The sequence below is a fragment of the Aythya ferina genome, assembly GCF_964211825.1.
Source record: "Aythya ferina genome assembly, chromosome: 6".
NCBI lineage: Eukaryota > Metazoa > Chordata > Aves > Anseriformes > Anatidae > Aythya > Aythya ferina.
Genome location: NC_140303.1, coordinates 9,146,199 through 9,163,561, shown reverse-complemented (window position 1 = coordinate 9,163,561; position 17,363 = coordinate 9,146,199). Strand labels below are relative to the sequence as shown.

Sequence of the window (17,363 nt, the reverse complement as noted above, 5' to 3'; positions counted from 1 at the left end):
GATTTGGGGCTTGATTTTGGTTTTATTGTTTTATTTTTTTGACTATTGGTTCTATAAATCAACCTGGACCCTGGGTTTCTTCTTGTTCACTGTCAAGAACAGCGATGCGGTAGGCTGAAGTATATTCGCACACATTCCCACATAATTCTTCAGTCCTATGTTAGAGCATTGCTTTGTTAGAAATAAGTAATTTTACGTGTGTGCGAAAAAAATGAAACAAAATACAAAATGACTCAGCCTCTCTTTTTTAAAACTGTTTTCAAGTTCTTTTCAAAGCTATGCAACGTCTTAAAAACATGTAATTTTTTCCTTGCAGTTTGGATGTCTGCCATTGTTGTGGTGCTTTGACATTCAGTGGAGTCTTTGCTCCTTTTACGGATTGAATGCCGCTGAGATTTTGAAATCAATCTGCTAAATATTTTACTGACAGCGTGTTTGCTTTGTCCAGACCCTTTATAATTGACTTGCTATTTCTGTGCTTTAATATCCATCCCTGAATATTTTATTCTGACGTGAAATTTCTACCTGATTAGCCAACAGCATCACTTAAACATTAACAGAAAAGACGTGACTTGTAATAAAATGGAAAATAATTTTTTCAGCCTCTTTCTACATAAATGGTAGTGCCTGAAAACATAAGCCAAACGTATGGAGTGTTGCAGGAAGAACGGCCGAAAACACAGCAGACACTAGTATGGTCAGATCATGCTGTCCTTTATTACCCGAATAGCCTAACTTTTATAGCAAACTTAACAGGGACGGATAGTGTCTCACACAAGATTATTGGTCAAAAGCACTCAGACAAACAACTGCACGAAAACAACCCCACCTGCAAGAAAACAACCCCCTTGTGATTAGCAGTCATGTAGATCCCGTCCTTGAAGCCAGCTGCTGGCAACAATATTTTTCTAAATTCCTCAGTTGGGCGATGTGGGAACACTGTCATGGGATCTTCTCATAGTCGTCCTGGTAGGTTGGTTTGCTCAGCTGCAGCAAGCCATGGGATCTTTGCTGTTTCAAAAATCCCTCAACGATGGAGTAACCTTTAGTAATTCTTGTTTTAAGCAATCATAGTCCTGAATGATAAACCCACAAAAATTTTAGAAGTTTAAGAAAACGTACTCCATTTCAGATACATTTCACTTATGTTTAGTATGCAGCAGACAGTTTCCTCTAAGTAAACTTGTGGCTACGTTTGCTGTTGGAATAACCATTAAGGTTTGACATTTAAAACAAAAACATTGTGAAATGTTATCTGGAGTCAGTCCACAGCTGCGTTGCTTTACAGGGAGTAATTCTTAGTTTTAACAGACAACCTGCATTTGTTTTGGGACAGCCTTAAAAATCTGGCATTCTGGGGGGTGGGCACTTACTGCTAGTTTTAAGGACATCAGAAGATTTTAGCCAATCTGTCTGTAGTTACTCTTGTAGATTTCTTTTTAACTACAGCGAGCAATGAGGAGTATTCTTTTAACAAAAAAAAAAATACTCTGGGTGAACAAAATGTACAATGAATAGCAGACTTTTTTTTTTTTTTTTTTTTTTTTTTTTTTTTTTTTTTTCCTTTCCTGTTGAAATGCTTTCTGGACAGCCAGTTAGCTCTGAGCTGCAGCTGTTGTAATGTCAGCTGTAAAGTGTCCTGGTTTCTTCTACCTTTCAAAAAATGTTGCGCTAAAATACTGAAATCACTGATGTATTTTGTATGTTATTTATTCAATGTCTGTGGCTGGGAGTTCAGAGTTGGTTTTCTTGTTTGTTTGTTTTTGTTCTGTTTTGTATAGCTGAATATGATAATTGTGAAAGAAGGAAAAATGACCTCTGATTATTCAACAAGAAACTAAATATGTTTGTTCCATGATGGATGAGACTGGAACCCTAAGTAGGAAAACAACAAAAGCCCAGGACCTTTGTGCTGTTGAGTATGGATAAGGGTCTGACTACCTTCCATTTTTTATTTTCCAGAGCGCACAACTGAGTGAAATCATCAGTAGCCTAATTGCTCCACTCAACCTGTCTCCAGCCTCTTCTTCTCTCTCATCCAAAGCTTGTAGGCACAGGCAGCTGGTCAACGGCATCTCCTTCAGGTAGGTGACAGCGTGGTACTGTTTTGGTTGAGACCAACTGGTAAAGTGAGGTAAATGGAACAGATTATCCTTATGGTAACAAATTAGGAAAAGAGAACTGCTTTCTGTAAATTTCCAGAGAGACAAAGTCTTGCTTTTAAAGTTGAGTGTAGTAAGTTTCTGTTTGGTTCTTAAAGGCATCATAAAATAATGCCCTCACTGTAATTGCACTTACGTACTAGGATGGAGAATGTGTCTGTATAGTAATGAAAGAATACATTAATATCATGCTACTTTTGATTATTTTAGTCTTAATGTATTCAGTCGGCATGAATTCAACTTGAATTACTTGAAAACTGAAAAACTAGACTTTGCTAGGTTAGTAGAAATCACAAGCAATGCCAGCTGTGGCACTGTGGGTCAGGGTCTGTTTATTTGTTTCATTAGTTTGCTCTTCATTTTGAGGCCAAATTTATCTTTGCCAGCTGCTTTTTCAGGAATTTGAGAGAATATTTTTTTAGTTTGTGGTCTTTTGTTCTGGATAGATTTACTTTCCATGTACATAGCAGCTTGAAATTAATACTGTAGACAAATGTTTCTCAGTACTATCCATACGTTGTAATAATACCATCCATTATTCATGAATTTTCCAAGAAGCTGGAGGTACTAATCAGTATTATTCTCAAAACAATACTAAGATAATTATCTACAGTCCTGTCTTACAAAAGACCTAGATATGCAGGGTATTTCTCTTGAGATATTGGTGATGTGATTTGGGGGGATGAAGGAGTTGCTGAGTTATTCACAGGTCTTGATTAAAATGAAGTGGGTGAAGAAGGTGTTCCCTATCAGAGCTGGGGTCTTCTTGGCAGTGTCTGCAGCAGAACCTAATTCCCTGGCTCCCGGCTCTGCGTGGGGCTGGCCACACCGTCTGTTTCTGCAGCTTTGCTGCAGAAGCTGGAGCTTCCCCCGAGGAGATTATAATGAGCAGCTTGGATGGGCAGCTTCTTTAGCCACCGTCTGTTGCCAAAGCGATTGTGTGACTGTGCCCTAAATTTAAGGATGAAGGGGTCCCGTCACGGAGCATTCGTTTTCCTGATGTGTCAGTTGTTTACAAATAACACAGGGAAAAATCAGAAGGTTCTGCTGAGCTTTGGAGTAGAAGTAGCCCTAAAACAGAGTTGCTATTAGAGTTGGGGATATGGAAGAAGAGAGGAATTTATGCTCTTGGAGACCCATGCCTTGAATCAGTGACTTCCTCATGGAACAGATGAGGAAGGGTTCCTGCTTTTAAAAGTGTTTTTAGTTGTCTCCAAAATCAGTCCTCTTTTGGCTTTATGAGCAGCACGCTGGTTTGAGCAGCTCAGGGAGTGCTCACTCTAAGGCTATATTTTTTTTTTGTTTTACTGATGATCTCTAACAGTCCAAAGAAGAATGGGAAGACTTGGAAGATTTTCTCAGTGCTGTAGCTCAGAACTGAGAGGCGTGTGACCTTTCTATTTATCATCTTGGAAAATCAGTTAAATTAGTTTAATTTTTCACTTCTTCTGAAGTGTTTTGAAATCTGTTAAAAAAAAAAAAAAAAAAAAAAAGCGGTTCATTAAACATGGTAATTAAGCACAGGGTAGTGGTTACAATAAGAATCCTGCAGGGAAATTTCACTGACTCCTACTTGTGGTTTTGAGTATGTTTCAGGTTTTCATTGTATTTTGCTGTTGTTGTTTAGTGTGCAGTTAATTCAGGGAGTTACCTACTGGAGTTTCCTTCTTCTCCCCTCACTCTTCCCAGAGCATTGTGACTGAGTTATGTACTTGAGAAGTACAAATCAAAGCCAACTGAAAAGTAGGGTGATTTGGAAGACAAAATAGAAGGGATGACAGCTATTTTTACTTAGGTAAATTGTTGAAATTAGTTGTAGGCTCCTGATTTGAAAGATATGATAGGCCATGTTTAATGTGGGTCTGCATGTGAGGTGCTTCGAGGTTGATAATCATTGGTTTGCAGGATGGTTGGTTACTTGGGCTGTTCCCACTGGAATAGGTGGAGCATGCATGCACCTTCTGGTTGATTAAATGCGGGTAACCTTGAACTGCCATTTGTTAAGGTCTAATTCCATTAGTGGCTTCCTTTTTCCATGTAGCTTTTCTTTGGCTGGTTGAATCTGGATCCCAGTATCAGCCAGGAGCATTGTATGAAGTTAAATGTTTGTAGTAGCAGTTCCTTAAGCTAGTGAAAACCACTTTCTTAGCAGGAGAGAGGAGGGAAAAAATTCTTTCACTGAGAACAGATAGTCTGTCCTGTGGCTTCTGGTGTGTAGGAGTGTCTGTAAGGTCTTGCTCTTCACCTAGGCTACCGTGCCAGAAAGGCCAACCTGCAAGTTTGAAAGGAGTACTTCAGCAAATTTGTGAATTTTACATCTGGGGATAGTTCACCTCTGTTCTTCTGTAGAATCTCGTTTTGAAAAGCACCCTCAATTAAGATCTAAATAAACAGATAACTTCAGCCTTGACTGGCAAGCCTATTTGCAGAAGGGGCAGGAAAACCATCCTGCTGTGTATTGGAGCTGCAAGCCATAGAACTGACAATTCTGCTCCCTCTGAAAATGGAGCTGAACGTTCCTGAAAGGCACAGGAGGGTAAATCGAACAGCTGGAAAAGACTGCAGAGAGATTATCAAAGGCCTAGGCAGACCACCAGAACAAAGGCAGGGATTGCAGAAATTGAGGAGCCAGACTGAGGAGCTTTTTGTGCTAATATTCTTGTCCAAATTGTCTTGTACGTAACAGGGAGGTAGTGGAAGTCCAGAAATTGGTCTTGACACTGTCTGACGTGAAGGGAGATAATGAGAGAGAAATGGGGTTTTGAGAATTCAGAGAAAGTATTTTAAGGAAACTTTTGCATGGACTTTAAATATTTAATTTCTTTCTCAAGTTTTAAAAGTTCAGCATTAGCATTGAGAATGTCATGCTTCAGTATTTTGGGCTGTTTCTTGGCACTTACTTAACATGTCCCTCTAAATAAATTATACCCTTCTTCTTTTAATTAGCACATTTTTTTATTGAGTGTGTGTTGCTTCTTGGGATGGTTTTGATACGTTAAAAGGCTGGTTCAAATTCAAGCCAATCAAGCATTATTACCACACCAGCACAACATGGGACAGTGTTTAATCACGCTTTCATAGCAAGTGCTTCTGTTTAATAAAATGTTCAGTTAGCAGATAGTTACTTGTCAAAAAAGATTGACAAATGGCCTCATAATAAATTCATTTTCAAATTGTATTGTCTGTCACAAGTTTTTTAAGGGATATATACCTTGCCAGATGAAGTTCCTGAGAGAAAATAATCACTGCTTCAGAGAAAGTAATGCTTGGTGCAGATAGATGACCTGTTAGGAGCCAAGGCTGCAATACCCCATGTACTTGCACTTCTCGGGAAGTTCAGAGTTGCAGTCCAGGTCTTCAGTATCATAAAAAATAAACGCATGCTTGAGTGTTTTTTGCAGTAAGCTGTTTTCTTTGCAAGCAGGTGTTGCTACAGAAACAAAACAAAATTGGGACACATATAAAAGCGAAGAGTGTTCTTCCCACTGAATCATTCCTACCCAAATGGAGGGCGTTTTGAATTCTCACCTCGTAGCCTACCTTGTTTGGATGAGCAGGCAGGCTGCAGTTAGGTGAGAGCGAGGGATCCAGGCATGTTAAACGAAGGCAGTTGTTGCTCTTCTTGGCCCTGCGCTGGCACATGGCTTTTTTGCTCGCGTTCTATATAATAAATGTTACTATATACATTCTCTATATAATAAAAGTAAAAATAAAACAATACCATATGGTTGCAGTAGCCCTCGCTCAGTCCCGCACGCCACTCCAGCAGTTCTTACTCTTTTCCCCAGCCAGATTTGCTGCTGTCATTTCTCTCTTTGAGCTTATGTATGAGGTAGATACTGTTTGATGATAATGAGTGAATAGATAAACAGGCTAACGCAATTCGATTGTTCTTGGTGGCTTCACTGTAATAATTGATGAAGGAAGTGTCAAATACCTTTCCCAAGCAAGACAGTTCCCATCATTTCCCTGAAGGTGAGGTTTAATGGCTTTGTGTTGGACAAACTAAACATGCAGAATTCCTGATTCTGATACAAAAGTTTCACAGTGAGTTGCAGCCCCTATTGTAAGATATTAGTAAAGCTTCAGTCCTTGAGCAAAACTACACAGTCTGAAGGTCTTTTGGCAGCACTCTAGGTCTTCTTTATGTTAGCACGACTGTTGCTTTGAGCAGAATGTAAGTTTGTAGGGAATTATTAATTGTAATTTAATGTTCATAGGTATTAGAAGTGTCAGAGAGAGTTCTTGATTTGGAAAACCCAAGAACTGTTACACGCTCAAAATCTTAACTTTATTTCAACGTTGGCTTCTGTGACCAGAAAAGTGAGCAAGAATGATAAACTTCCTTTTGTAACACAGAATTAGTCGAAGAGCAAACAAAGTACGTACATGGTTTCCTGAAACAGTAAACGAAAATACTTCAGGATGTCTTAAAATTAGATGGCTAATGCTAATCAGAGCTTGAAATCTTGGCCTGTGTACATGGAGTGTATTTAACTTTATGGTTTTCCTCCCTTATTAATTATGAAATTGCAGAGCTTCAGACAACAGAGAAGTATCTTCTTCGAGCAGCTGGTTGCTTGATCATCAGCACATCAAGAAAAGAAGAAGAGACAGGACAAGACTAAGATCTCTCTCTGTGACCAATGTCAGCACATCTGCCCGAACGAGGCCACTACATAGTTTCCAGAAGAGAAAACTCTACAGAATGCACGGTGCCTGTTACTGGAATCAGCAGGTAGGCCCTTGCCTCTCTCTCCAGGAGACAAAACCAAAGAATCTGGCTGCTAGAGTCAGTGTGTGTCTGTCTGGTATGTCATAAGCACAGTGCATGCTGTGTTGGTTATTTGTTACGTTCAGGGAGCATATAGAGTGTGTGCTGGGAGTACTGGCTGTGTCAGCAGGAGCTCAGAGTTAATGAGTCAAACATAAAAATTAAAGATCTCGCAGAATCCTGCTTTTCAAACCAATTTGTTGCATGGCTATCTGTAAAGTTTTTGTACAGTCTAAGGACAGCTCAAGAGCTTCCTTGGGAGGCTTGACTGCTGAGGAAGCATACTATGGTGTAAATCAGCTGCCTGCTTGTTTTCAGAGTATTTGTTTTAACTACAAGAAAGTTTACACAGCTGGTGGCACATTATTTTCTAGGAAATTAAATAGCAGTATCTTAATCTCGTTTCCGTTTTTGCTGTTCTTGATTAGCTATGTTGCCTCTTTCATGACTTTTTATGAGTGCTTTAAAACTCCTAGGATTTTCTTTTTTCGTTACAAAAAAATTAATACTTCAAAATGGGAAAAAAAAATGTAGAGCAAGACAAGGCATATCTGTTCACAGCTGATATTAATAGCATATTGCTGGTAGGAATGTATAATGAATTTAGCTGTGGCACTTAAAGCAACAGTAGCTAATTTGGGAGCAGAGACAGTGTGAACTCATTCTTTAGAGCAGTGTTAGTCCCAAGTGATTTTAATTTCTCGATTACTTTGCCTTTTAGAAACAGCATTACAGTGACAGAAGTCTCCATGTCTCCTGTTAACTATCTAGAAAATACAAAGTGTACCAATGGTCTGGGGGGAGAAATTTCCCCGCAAGGATGTTCTGTGTGAGTGTGCTGATTCAGCACGCTCTGCGAAATTGCAGTAAGTGTCCTAGTTTTAGCTAAAGACGAGCAGAAAGCAAGAATTTTGTTGAAAAGCTGTCTGGTTTCTTATTAGCTTGACTTCCCAGCTTCCTGGCCGCGGGGCATAAAGACTTGGCAATCTGCCTGGAGGGTTGATGGTGGGGGTTACAGTTTGGGAGCTGTAGCTCCTAGTCACTTAGGCATCTCCTCTTGCATTAGCCAAGGAGACTGCTGACCTGGGCTTGTTTCCCATTCAGTTCAGTCCACGTCCTGATAGAGAGCTGACAGGCCTTGATCCCAAGCTGAGGCCTGACCAGTGCTTCTTGTTGATCCTTAGCAAGAGACTCCAGGACCTTCCCTTCTCCTTAAACATGCTGGGTTTCTGTTCCAGATGCAGCTTCTAAATAGCAAGCTCTTTTGGAAGCCTGCATCTTGCAGGTTCAAAAATCTCAAATACATACCTATGCATGCAGGCACAAGTTTCTACAATTGCCCCTTATGCGTCTGTCTTTTAAAAGCTGGTCTAGAGCAACTACAGTCCAGAAAATAGCAGTAGAAGCTTGTGAATAGAAACTTCATTTCTGCAGACCAGCACAAAGCGGAGTTTACGTCTTCGTCTTCAACCAGCAGGAGAGCCAAGCTGCTTTGGGTGCTCAGTAGTTTACCTAGACCACAATCAGCAAGTGTGTTTTATGTTATCAGTTAAGGCTTCAAACATTGGAGCTAGCTAACTGTGTGTCTGCTCCATGCTCTTCACATTTCTAGTGCTGGGTTTCTGTGGACTAAGCCACCTTGTGTCTCTGTACCGAAAGCACAGAGTTGGCCAAAGATGGTGTGGTAAAGACCTGTGCAGGGAATGCTGTGTCAGAGGAGCCTCCTAGAGCTTGATGAACATAACCTCTTGCTGCTTGCCATTTAAAAATGACCACTCCCACTCTCCCTTTAAAAAAAAAGCATTCCCATTCTTCCCGCAGAGGAGCCTTTAGCATTAGTGAAATGGAAGCAAAAATGTCCTCCATGTTAAAGGAATTCCCGTATGAATTCCTGCAATTTTAAGGCATACACAGTGTTTTTATATTCCTTCTGCAGTGATGTGATCCCAAATCACATTGGTTTGGAATCTCTAGGCTGCTTTCCAAATATCTAAAACGCAGTCTTACCGTTGTTGAGTTTCTGTAATGGACCTCATGGGAGAAGGGGAGAGATCTGTTCATTTGCATCTCTTTATTGACTCTGACTCCCAGCATCTTCAGGGTGGTTGAAGGCCACATAACTTGGATGCCATCGATAGCTACTGGAAATGTGTGCACCAAGACTGCAGGGCAAATGTATCTTCTACTTTACAATCAGGTGCTTGCTTGGAAGGGTTTGGAAAATCATTGCTAGCCTTAGCCAGCTTGTGATGGGTGACTGTATGATTTGTGATGACGAGTTAATGCTTATCTCAGCTCTCAGCACAGAAATCTGTGGTTATGCTGTGCTTTCTACCTGGGGAGTTAACCAAGGGGCTTCGTGGAAAGCTGTGTTATGTGCTACAGAGGGATTCTGCTCATGTTCCTGGAGAAAGTAAGAGGTGGTGGCAGCAATCAAGCTGTCAGCTTCAGACTTCATGCAAGTGCCAAGCTCAATTAAAGTTTTCAAAATTAAGGTAAAGATTTAACAGAGGCGCATACAGTGTTGGTTAAAAACAGAGATCCTGCTGGGAAAGTAAGGGATAAAATTGAAGTAGACAATTTCGGCGTGTTCTGACAATCAAACCTGAATGCTTATCAAGTCTTAGGGTTAAGAGCCATCAACAGTGTACAGTTTCATTCAAGAAGTTTGATTCTAACAGGCACTGGCACTGTCTGACTCGTGCACTCCCTACACTTGGTCACCCAGCTGATGAGATTGCTCAGCTTGAAAAGCAAGAACACCGGATATCAGCCCAGGCTGAGCTGTAGATTAGGCAGATGTCTGAGGGTAAGGCTGCAAAATGCAGAGCGGCCTCTGGGACTGATACCTATTTTTCTTAGAAAATGCATTTATTTTCCAATTAGTAATCCAGCAAATTTCCTCTGGCCTTTCGTAGAAAAATTAGTTATTGCTTAGCAACATGGAAAACAGTTGGATTTTTAATGTAATGTTACTGTGCTGCCTCTGGCAGGTGGTTCCCCCTCATTTCTTTGAGTTTTAAGTATTTTTATAGCCCATGGTGCCATGGTTTGTGAGCATCCCCCTTTCGTTAAGGACATTGGCCTGACAGCAAGCTGCAGCTAGGGGAGACGTGCTGCTACATCCCTGCAGCAGTGGTGGAGTTAACAGAGAGCAGCTTGCCAAAGTCTGAAAGAGAAGATTGGATCTTCTGAACGCTGCAGCTCCTCTGCCAGCTTCTGGTTCGCACAGCCAGCGAGTGCCTGGCGGTGCTGATGGGCAATGCAATCTGAGCAAATGGGGACAACTAAAGGAATCACAGTAAATGCAGACTTCCCGTGTGTAGGATGGAAGAAATGCTGGCAGAGCTTTGAGGAATTTGTTTTTTCAGGAGGGCAGATGACCGACTATGTGCCCTTTTGTTTATTGAATGGCATTCAGAGCGTTGTCCTTAGCATCTCTTCAAATTCTTTTGGGAAGCTCGTTTTCCCCGTGCAGCCCCCAACATCCATGTTAGGAAAAGGAAAGTATGAAACTGTGAGCTGCTATCCCATCTGCCAGTTCATAAGGTCACTGGGAAGAGAGCCACATTTTTTCTCTATCTGCTGCCATGCCGCATACATTTGCGGTGCTGTCAAAAGTTTGAGTCTTCAGTGACCCAGTAGCCTCCCAGTGCCTGCTGAGAGATGCCCTGCATTGTCCTCTGCTTTGTTGTATTTCTCTTCTGAAGAAGAGTATACCTTCCTCTACTCCAGTATTTCAGGTAATGGTTATACTGTCTACAAGAAAGCAAAGAACTCATGCAAGAAGCAGTGCAAAATCAGATGAATCCTTGAAATTGCCCTGGAAATGCAGAGGACCTGCCAGGTGAACAAGGTAGCTAGGCTGCAGTGGGATAAATAAAACAGGATGTGGGGTGTTTGCCTTATTCATTACCATCCAGTATCCTCAGGAACTTAAAACATCCTTTGGGGCCAAATTCTCTTGTCCACTAATTCAGAATGAGTAAGTACCCCAGATCATCTTTTGGCTGTGGAATCTGTTTTGCATCTTTCTTCTTTCGTTATCTAAATATCTCAGTAAGAACTTAGGCCATCTCTGGGATGCGAGTCAGTGCGCAAGCCTCTCAGAACAATCCCCTTGCACAGTGAACCCTGGGACTACAGTTTGGTTCGGAGTAGAGGACGTGAGTGTAGTGATGATTTCTTCAGCCAGAGTTTTCAATGAGTGTTAAGAACTTGCATGTGGGGTAAAACTTTGGAGCAGCTGCAGGCGTGCTCTAGTAGGAGGGACACGTGCTCCTGGACGGGGGCTGGAGCCCTGAGATGGCTTCATTTGAAGCACTGAGCTGCGATTGAATCTTTTCCTGGTGTTTGTGGCATTTATAACTTTCTTTTTATATTTACAACGTTTATGACATTTCCACCCGCACCCACTGTGGATTCTCCAGTGCCTGGGTGCATCCACAAATACTTTTTCTGCAGCAGGGACCTGGAGTATCTCTGGCTACTTTTTGCCTAAACTTGGAGGAACTTGAATTTATCTTTGAGATTTCAAAAGCTCTATAAAATTTATTTAATAGCAGCCAACAAGTGTTACTACTACTTGGGTAGTCTCAGCGAGGTCTTTGCTTAGCTCACGTGTCCTGGTGTTTGCTAGAATGTATTTCATCTGTGTGCCCTGTGTTTTGCTGTTGTTATGTTAAAAAAAAAATAAATTGTTTTGCCCAGGTCATTCTGTTCCTTCTTCGTGTCCTTAGCTAGGATGTTACGTTAGTTTCACCTCTTCTGATTAAGTGTTACTTCACCAAGAGGTGTCACTGGGGCTTATACAGAGATACCTAAAGGTAATAGGCCAAAGAGGCGTGAGATCTGCCTGCTATCAAATTTGGTCCTCTCAAGTTTTTGTGGGGTTCTGGAGCATGGTGTTTGTGTTTTGTTTTGTTTTTTTTATCAGAGAATTCGCATTGTATTCTGTATCTCCACCTGCTGGAGGAAGGCATGGTTGTGTGGACTGAGGCACATGTGGGGAAAACTGCTATTTAAACTTGCAGAGGTGCCAACACCCTGAAAGTCAGGAACTGAGGTGCGAAAGCTCGCTTTTTTAGATGCCATGAGCAAACAGTTGGTATAATGTTGCCAATCTCTTGGGGTTGAGTATTGCTGTATTTTTCTCTTCAGTCTCAGTCTGGAGTTCAGTGAGAGCATAAGAATATCTGCTTCCATTTAGTGGTTTAAAAAAATATTCCTGCTAGTCTCAAATAATAAAAATAAGAAAAGTGAGTGCTTATTCAGAAGGCTCAGAATCGGGGCGGGGTTCATATTTTAATCTGCTTCTCACACCAGTTCTATTTTTGCGTCTCATTGCTTTTCCAGTGCATGCTTAGTGCTAGAGATACTTTCGGTAGATGTCACTTGATAAACGCATAAGGATCTGTGACCAAGCCTTGTTAGTATATGTATTTTATAAATATGTATAATCTGTATTATACCTAGCGTGCAGAGCCTTTTCCTTAATTGCTGAGCATGTGCTATCTACAAGTGGTCTGTAGCTAGCACCAAAAATCAGAGGAAGAGAGAATACGGACAGGGCATGTGTGCAGGCAGGCAGCTGCACAGGGCACTGCATGTACCAGGGAAGCTGGCCCCTCTTTTCTGCCAGGGGTGTGCCTGTCTGGGGATGAGTGTTTTATCAACCTGCTTCCTAGCATACCATCCCATTTCCTCTGCCAGATTGTCCCTTGTCACGGTTTATTTGCTTTTAAGGAGATTGAGGAGATACAGGTGAGTTCTTTGTGGCTGTTGTCAGTTGATGGTTTCTCCAGCTGCAGATGAGAGTCTGCAAATGAGAAAAGGAAAAAAAAGAAAAAAAGAGCAAGCACTGATAGTAATGATCCAACGTATCGTTCAGTAGCCGGCCAGCAATTCTGCCTTCAGGTGGAGAAGCAACCATTTCCCCACAGTTGCACTGGAAGGAACCTATTGGTTGTCATTCCCCTTGGTGCGTCACTGGATGTTGGCTCCACCACCTGCTTCTGCACAGCTCACTGGCACTGCTGGCTTCTCAAAAGCTGTGAGTACAAGGAGCGGTGCTGTCTTGCCAAGTCTCCTGAGAACTGTTCACAAGAAGAGGACGCATCCTGCTTTAGTGAAAGTGGTGGAGTGCCTCTGTGGATGTGTCAGTCTTCTGGTCTCGGGGGGAGAATCCATTGGTTCTGGTTTACCAAGCTTGTAAGTGGAAGAAGTAGTTGATAAGGTTAGTGTTTTAACTCTGGAAGCTTTAAAAAGAAACTCTCTTATATGTAAAATCAGGAGGGGGAAAAAAAAAAAGCTCATCTGGAAAAAAAAAAAAAAGGTATTTTCTATGCATTCAACTATTCTGAGTGCGTGATAAGACTTATCTGTTGGGGAGGAAGGAAGGGAGAACACCTTTGGCTTTGTAATGCTGTGATATGAATAGAACTAAATCCCTCTTGGTAAGGTTTACGTTAAGCCAGTCAATCTGTAAATTCACTTTTCCAGAACAAAAAACTTTAAGTGTTCTTTTCACAGTGTTGCAACTTTAGCTTATTAAAATGTTTGAGTGTTTTACGGATCACATCTACTCTTAATGTCTATATGGCATTTTTACAAAACATATCTACATGGGTTAAAATGTCTTTCCTTCTTTGGATTTACGTGATTGGTCAAAGATGAATCACTAACCTTGATTTTTTTCTGTTGATTTGCTTCTTCAACAAAAGGGCTTTGTTTCAGAATGTTGAAGACAGCATACATGTCCCCAGAGCAGATGGAAATCCATCTCCCATTGGCTTAAAACTGGATTAAGGAAACCAAACTACATTAGTACTTGTGAGAGGCGGGTGGTCTGTGAGAAAGGTACAAGCTACCGGTTCTTTTATGACACCGACCAAAGGTCTGAATTTGAGACGGGCTGGATGCTGAGTAAATTGCCACTAGGCTTTATGAAAGTCAGTTTCTTTCAGTTCTCTCCCTGGAAAAACGAACCTCTGCCACAGGCTCTGCCTTACCCACAGCTTCAGTGGGGCCAGAGGCAGACTGACTGCAGTACATCCTAGGGCAGCTCACTCTGCTGCACCTGCTGCACCTATGTATAGATGGCAGGCAAGTGCGTGGGAAAGGTCATCTATAGAAACTGGAGCTGGCAGGCAGGCTCTGTAACACAGCGTGCATCCCTGGCACCATCTGTTAGGCACCTTCCCATGGAGGGCTGTCCGAGATGCTTCGCCCATCTTCCCCCTGCACCTTAGGCTGGCCTCTAAGGTGGGTGCTAAAGCACGGAAGCAAGTGGGTCACGCGGTGCTCTGTTGGTTTGAGCTACACGTAGCACTGCTGGAGGATGAAAAGTGAGCAGTGTGTTTGTTCAGAGGGGGCGTCAGCCATCCATACGGTGGTTCTCTCCTGTCCCACAGGTAAGCATTTGCAATGTAGTTGGCTGCTCTTTTACTGAAGAACAGCCTTTAATATTTATGGAGGTAGCTCCTCTTTGATATTGCTGTAAAGTTCTGTGTGTATGTAGGGAGAATAAATACTCTTTCGGGCTTATAAGAGTAATCAGAAGCAGACATGACGGGTATTCAGCAGAGTGTGTTTGAGCTGATTAAATTAACTTAGTGGCTTCATACACATTGGTGTAATTGAACTGGGGCTCTCTTGTACTATTACACTTGTACCATTTTTGGAAACGTGCCTAAGTTTCAGTAATCAGTAGCTGAAACCATGAGGCGAGTATTCAGAAGTCTCAACTGGGAGCACAAAACATTTTTCTTTTCAGTTGTGGCACGCTTCACAAACTTATTTTCTCACTGCAGGACGATGGTTGGCTGGCACTGTTAGGCTTTCTGATCTTTCTAGAATAATGGCATGACCCCATCGTGCCTTGGCTAATGCATTAATTTATCACAAGGAAGTGCAAAAATTGTTTTGAATATCAAAATTAATTGCTCACTGCGTTGTCTTTTACCCAGTAAGACAGTACTAAGAAAAAAAAGTCCCAAGAAGATTAAAATTCATAATATTCTGGAAAATTAGATTCTGTTGGTGACACCACTCCTTATGAAGTTTAAAACAGAGCTGCTATTTTAGCTTAGGATTTAAAGGTCACACACTTCTGATTTCCTCATAAGTACAGCATATTTTCTTCTCTGTAATAGAATTAACCAAATGTAATGCTGTTCTTCATATCTACGTACGTCAGGAAGCACGAGGTTTTGCATTGCAGTGCTGAAGAAAAATGTGTCACTAGATGCGTAAGGTATTGTATGGCAGGAGAAAAATGATAAGGGTTGAGTAATATCTTTCTTGCCTTCTGAAGGGAAGCTTGGTGTTGTAGCCAGGCTTGTAGACACCTGTCTTCTGAGGGCTCAGTGCTTCGGTTTTCATGAAACCGCTTGGCTTTGCTGTGGCAGAGTGTCTGTGTTAGTGGGGTTGTTTTGTTCAGTTGTTTGTGGTGGTTGGTGGGGTGTTTCTTCGGTTGGTTGGTTTGGGGTTTCTTTTTTTGATGTATTGCAAAATCAGTAACTAACGGCTGTAAAAGTCAAGCTGTGGACTCCGTCTGATGCCAAATTGGAAGGGGGGAGAGTTTTGTTCTCCAATAGAGTTCTTCAGTTTTATTTCATGAAGGTTGAAGCGCTTTCTTTGAGCAGCAAGCTTCCATTCCAGAATGAAGGGCTTCAGAAATTGTTTCATCAAGAGTTGATTAAATCAACATTCCTGACAAACACCGTGATTTCACTAATTCAGCATTTTCCAGTGGAAAACTACTGCATTAGAAATTTAAACCAGATCTAGCAACTAGGAACAGACACTGCCAGGCCTTTTTTATTTTTTAAGCTTTTTTTCTAGTAACTTCAGAGGGTTTAACTAAAATTGCGCTTTACTATATAAGTCCTTATTTTCTTTTGAATTATGGACCGACTTAATGAAAGATGGAATTATTTAGGTGTTGATGCCAGAGCATTGAAGGAAATAATGCACAAACTCGGGCGTAAGCTTTGGAAACTCCAACCACAGACAAGATGAAGAAAAGAATTGGGCACTTACCAATGTTGGCAATTTGATTTCATTACTATTTCAAAATAGACAGATTGTGGAGGTTATTTGACCATTTTATGCATGTTTTTAAGGAGGCTTAGCTTTAAGCTGGATTGTAAACGTGTTCACAAATGAAGTGCATTAAAGCAAGTCAGGACTAAGGGACTGGCTGTCAGCATGTGTTGGTCTTATCTTTGTCTTTTCTAAGTAATTTTACTGATTACCGTTTGGGGATTTCTTTAAAATATATATATATTTACTGTACTGTGGATTCATTTCTGAAAAAAACGAGGCAGAGTGAGTGCAGTAGCAATTTAACTAGTGGACATTGAGGAAACTGGTTCATTTCTGAAAAATGTATCTGGAAACAGCTTTTTGTGCAATTTTGAAAAGCAAAATTTTGAAATTGCATTGAAATCAAAAGCTCTTCAGGCTTTAGCTTAATGGTCCATATAATGGGAAACATTTAAGTTTGCTTTAGCACTTACTGCTTGCTATATATTGGCTTCTGTGCCAGCACTTCATGGATATTTAAAGTTTACCAGAAGAAGCATGCCATATGTCTGCCACGGGAAATGACAGACAGTGCTTTGAAGGAGTCCTGGGCTGGAGAAGAATTGTTTCCAAAGTAAGCCAAAAGTGCTGCTGAGTAAACGTGTGTATGGAGATCATCAGGGTGGCTCAGGGGCTGTTAAAATTCTCGTTTGTGAAAACTGGGAAATAAAACAAACAGTCCTCACTACCAAGGGGTCTTCTCTGCTCCAGCATCCTAACAGGCAGTGTGCATGAATTTAAGAGATCCTGCAGTTTGTTGATGGGGAAAGGAAGAAATGGAAACGGGATTTTTTTCATGGGATATTTTCAGGCTTAGCATGGGTTGCAAAAACTGATGCCACCTGACAGAAGTAAATTATTTCAGCAGGGGGAGGGATTGTTTCTGTGGTGGATACAAGCAGTGCATCACATACAGGTGAGTGATGCTGCTAGAATACAGCCTGGAGTACCCCAGGCAGGAGGCAGCTAAAGAGATTTCTTTAAGCAGAAGTATTTAGAAATACAAGCAATGTTTGTTGGAGTGTCTTTCCTCTGATGCAGCTGCTAGATGTTTTCCTCTTATTCCATAAAAAGTCTTAAGAAAATAAAGAAGACCACTTTTAAATCCATTCTTACAGTTTATTAGGTTGAAATCCTTTTCCAGGAGATGATAGATGTGGCTGTCTGCATGGTGTTAGGCTGAGAACCTCGAAGTACCTCAGTTGTCCCCGTTTTAGGATTCTGCAGCATTTGGCAAAGTAACAAAAACCTCATTTTCTGCATAGCAATGGAAGCCCTTAATGGCAGTACCTTTGGGGTTACTACCGCTAGTCTCTAGAATGGCTGAAAGTGGCATCGGC

The 17,363-nt window shown here is 41.3% G+C and overlaps 1 protein-coding gene across 6 annotated transcripts in view; it reads left to right on the top strand.

Annotated features, from left to right (window-relative positions):
* KANSL1L (KAT8 regulatory NSL complex subunit 1 like) overlaps positions 1-17,363 on the top strand; it is a 62,729-nt gene that overhangs the window by 25,156 nt on the left and 20,210 nt on the right. For all 6 annotated transcript variants that reach the window (XM_084524748.1, XM_084524750.1, XM_084524752.1 and 3 more), the window contains 2 exons: positions 1,963-2,084; positions 6,699-6,900. In XM_084524748.1, the coding sequence (XP_084380874.1) occupies positions 1,963-2,084; positions 6,699-6,900 (324 nt within the window). The remainder of the gene's footprint in view (positions 1-1,962; positions 2,085-6,698; positions 6,901-17,363) is intronic.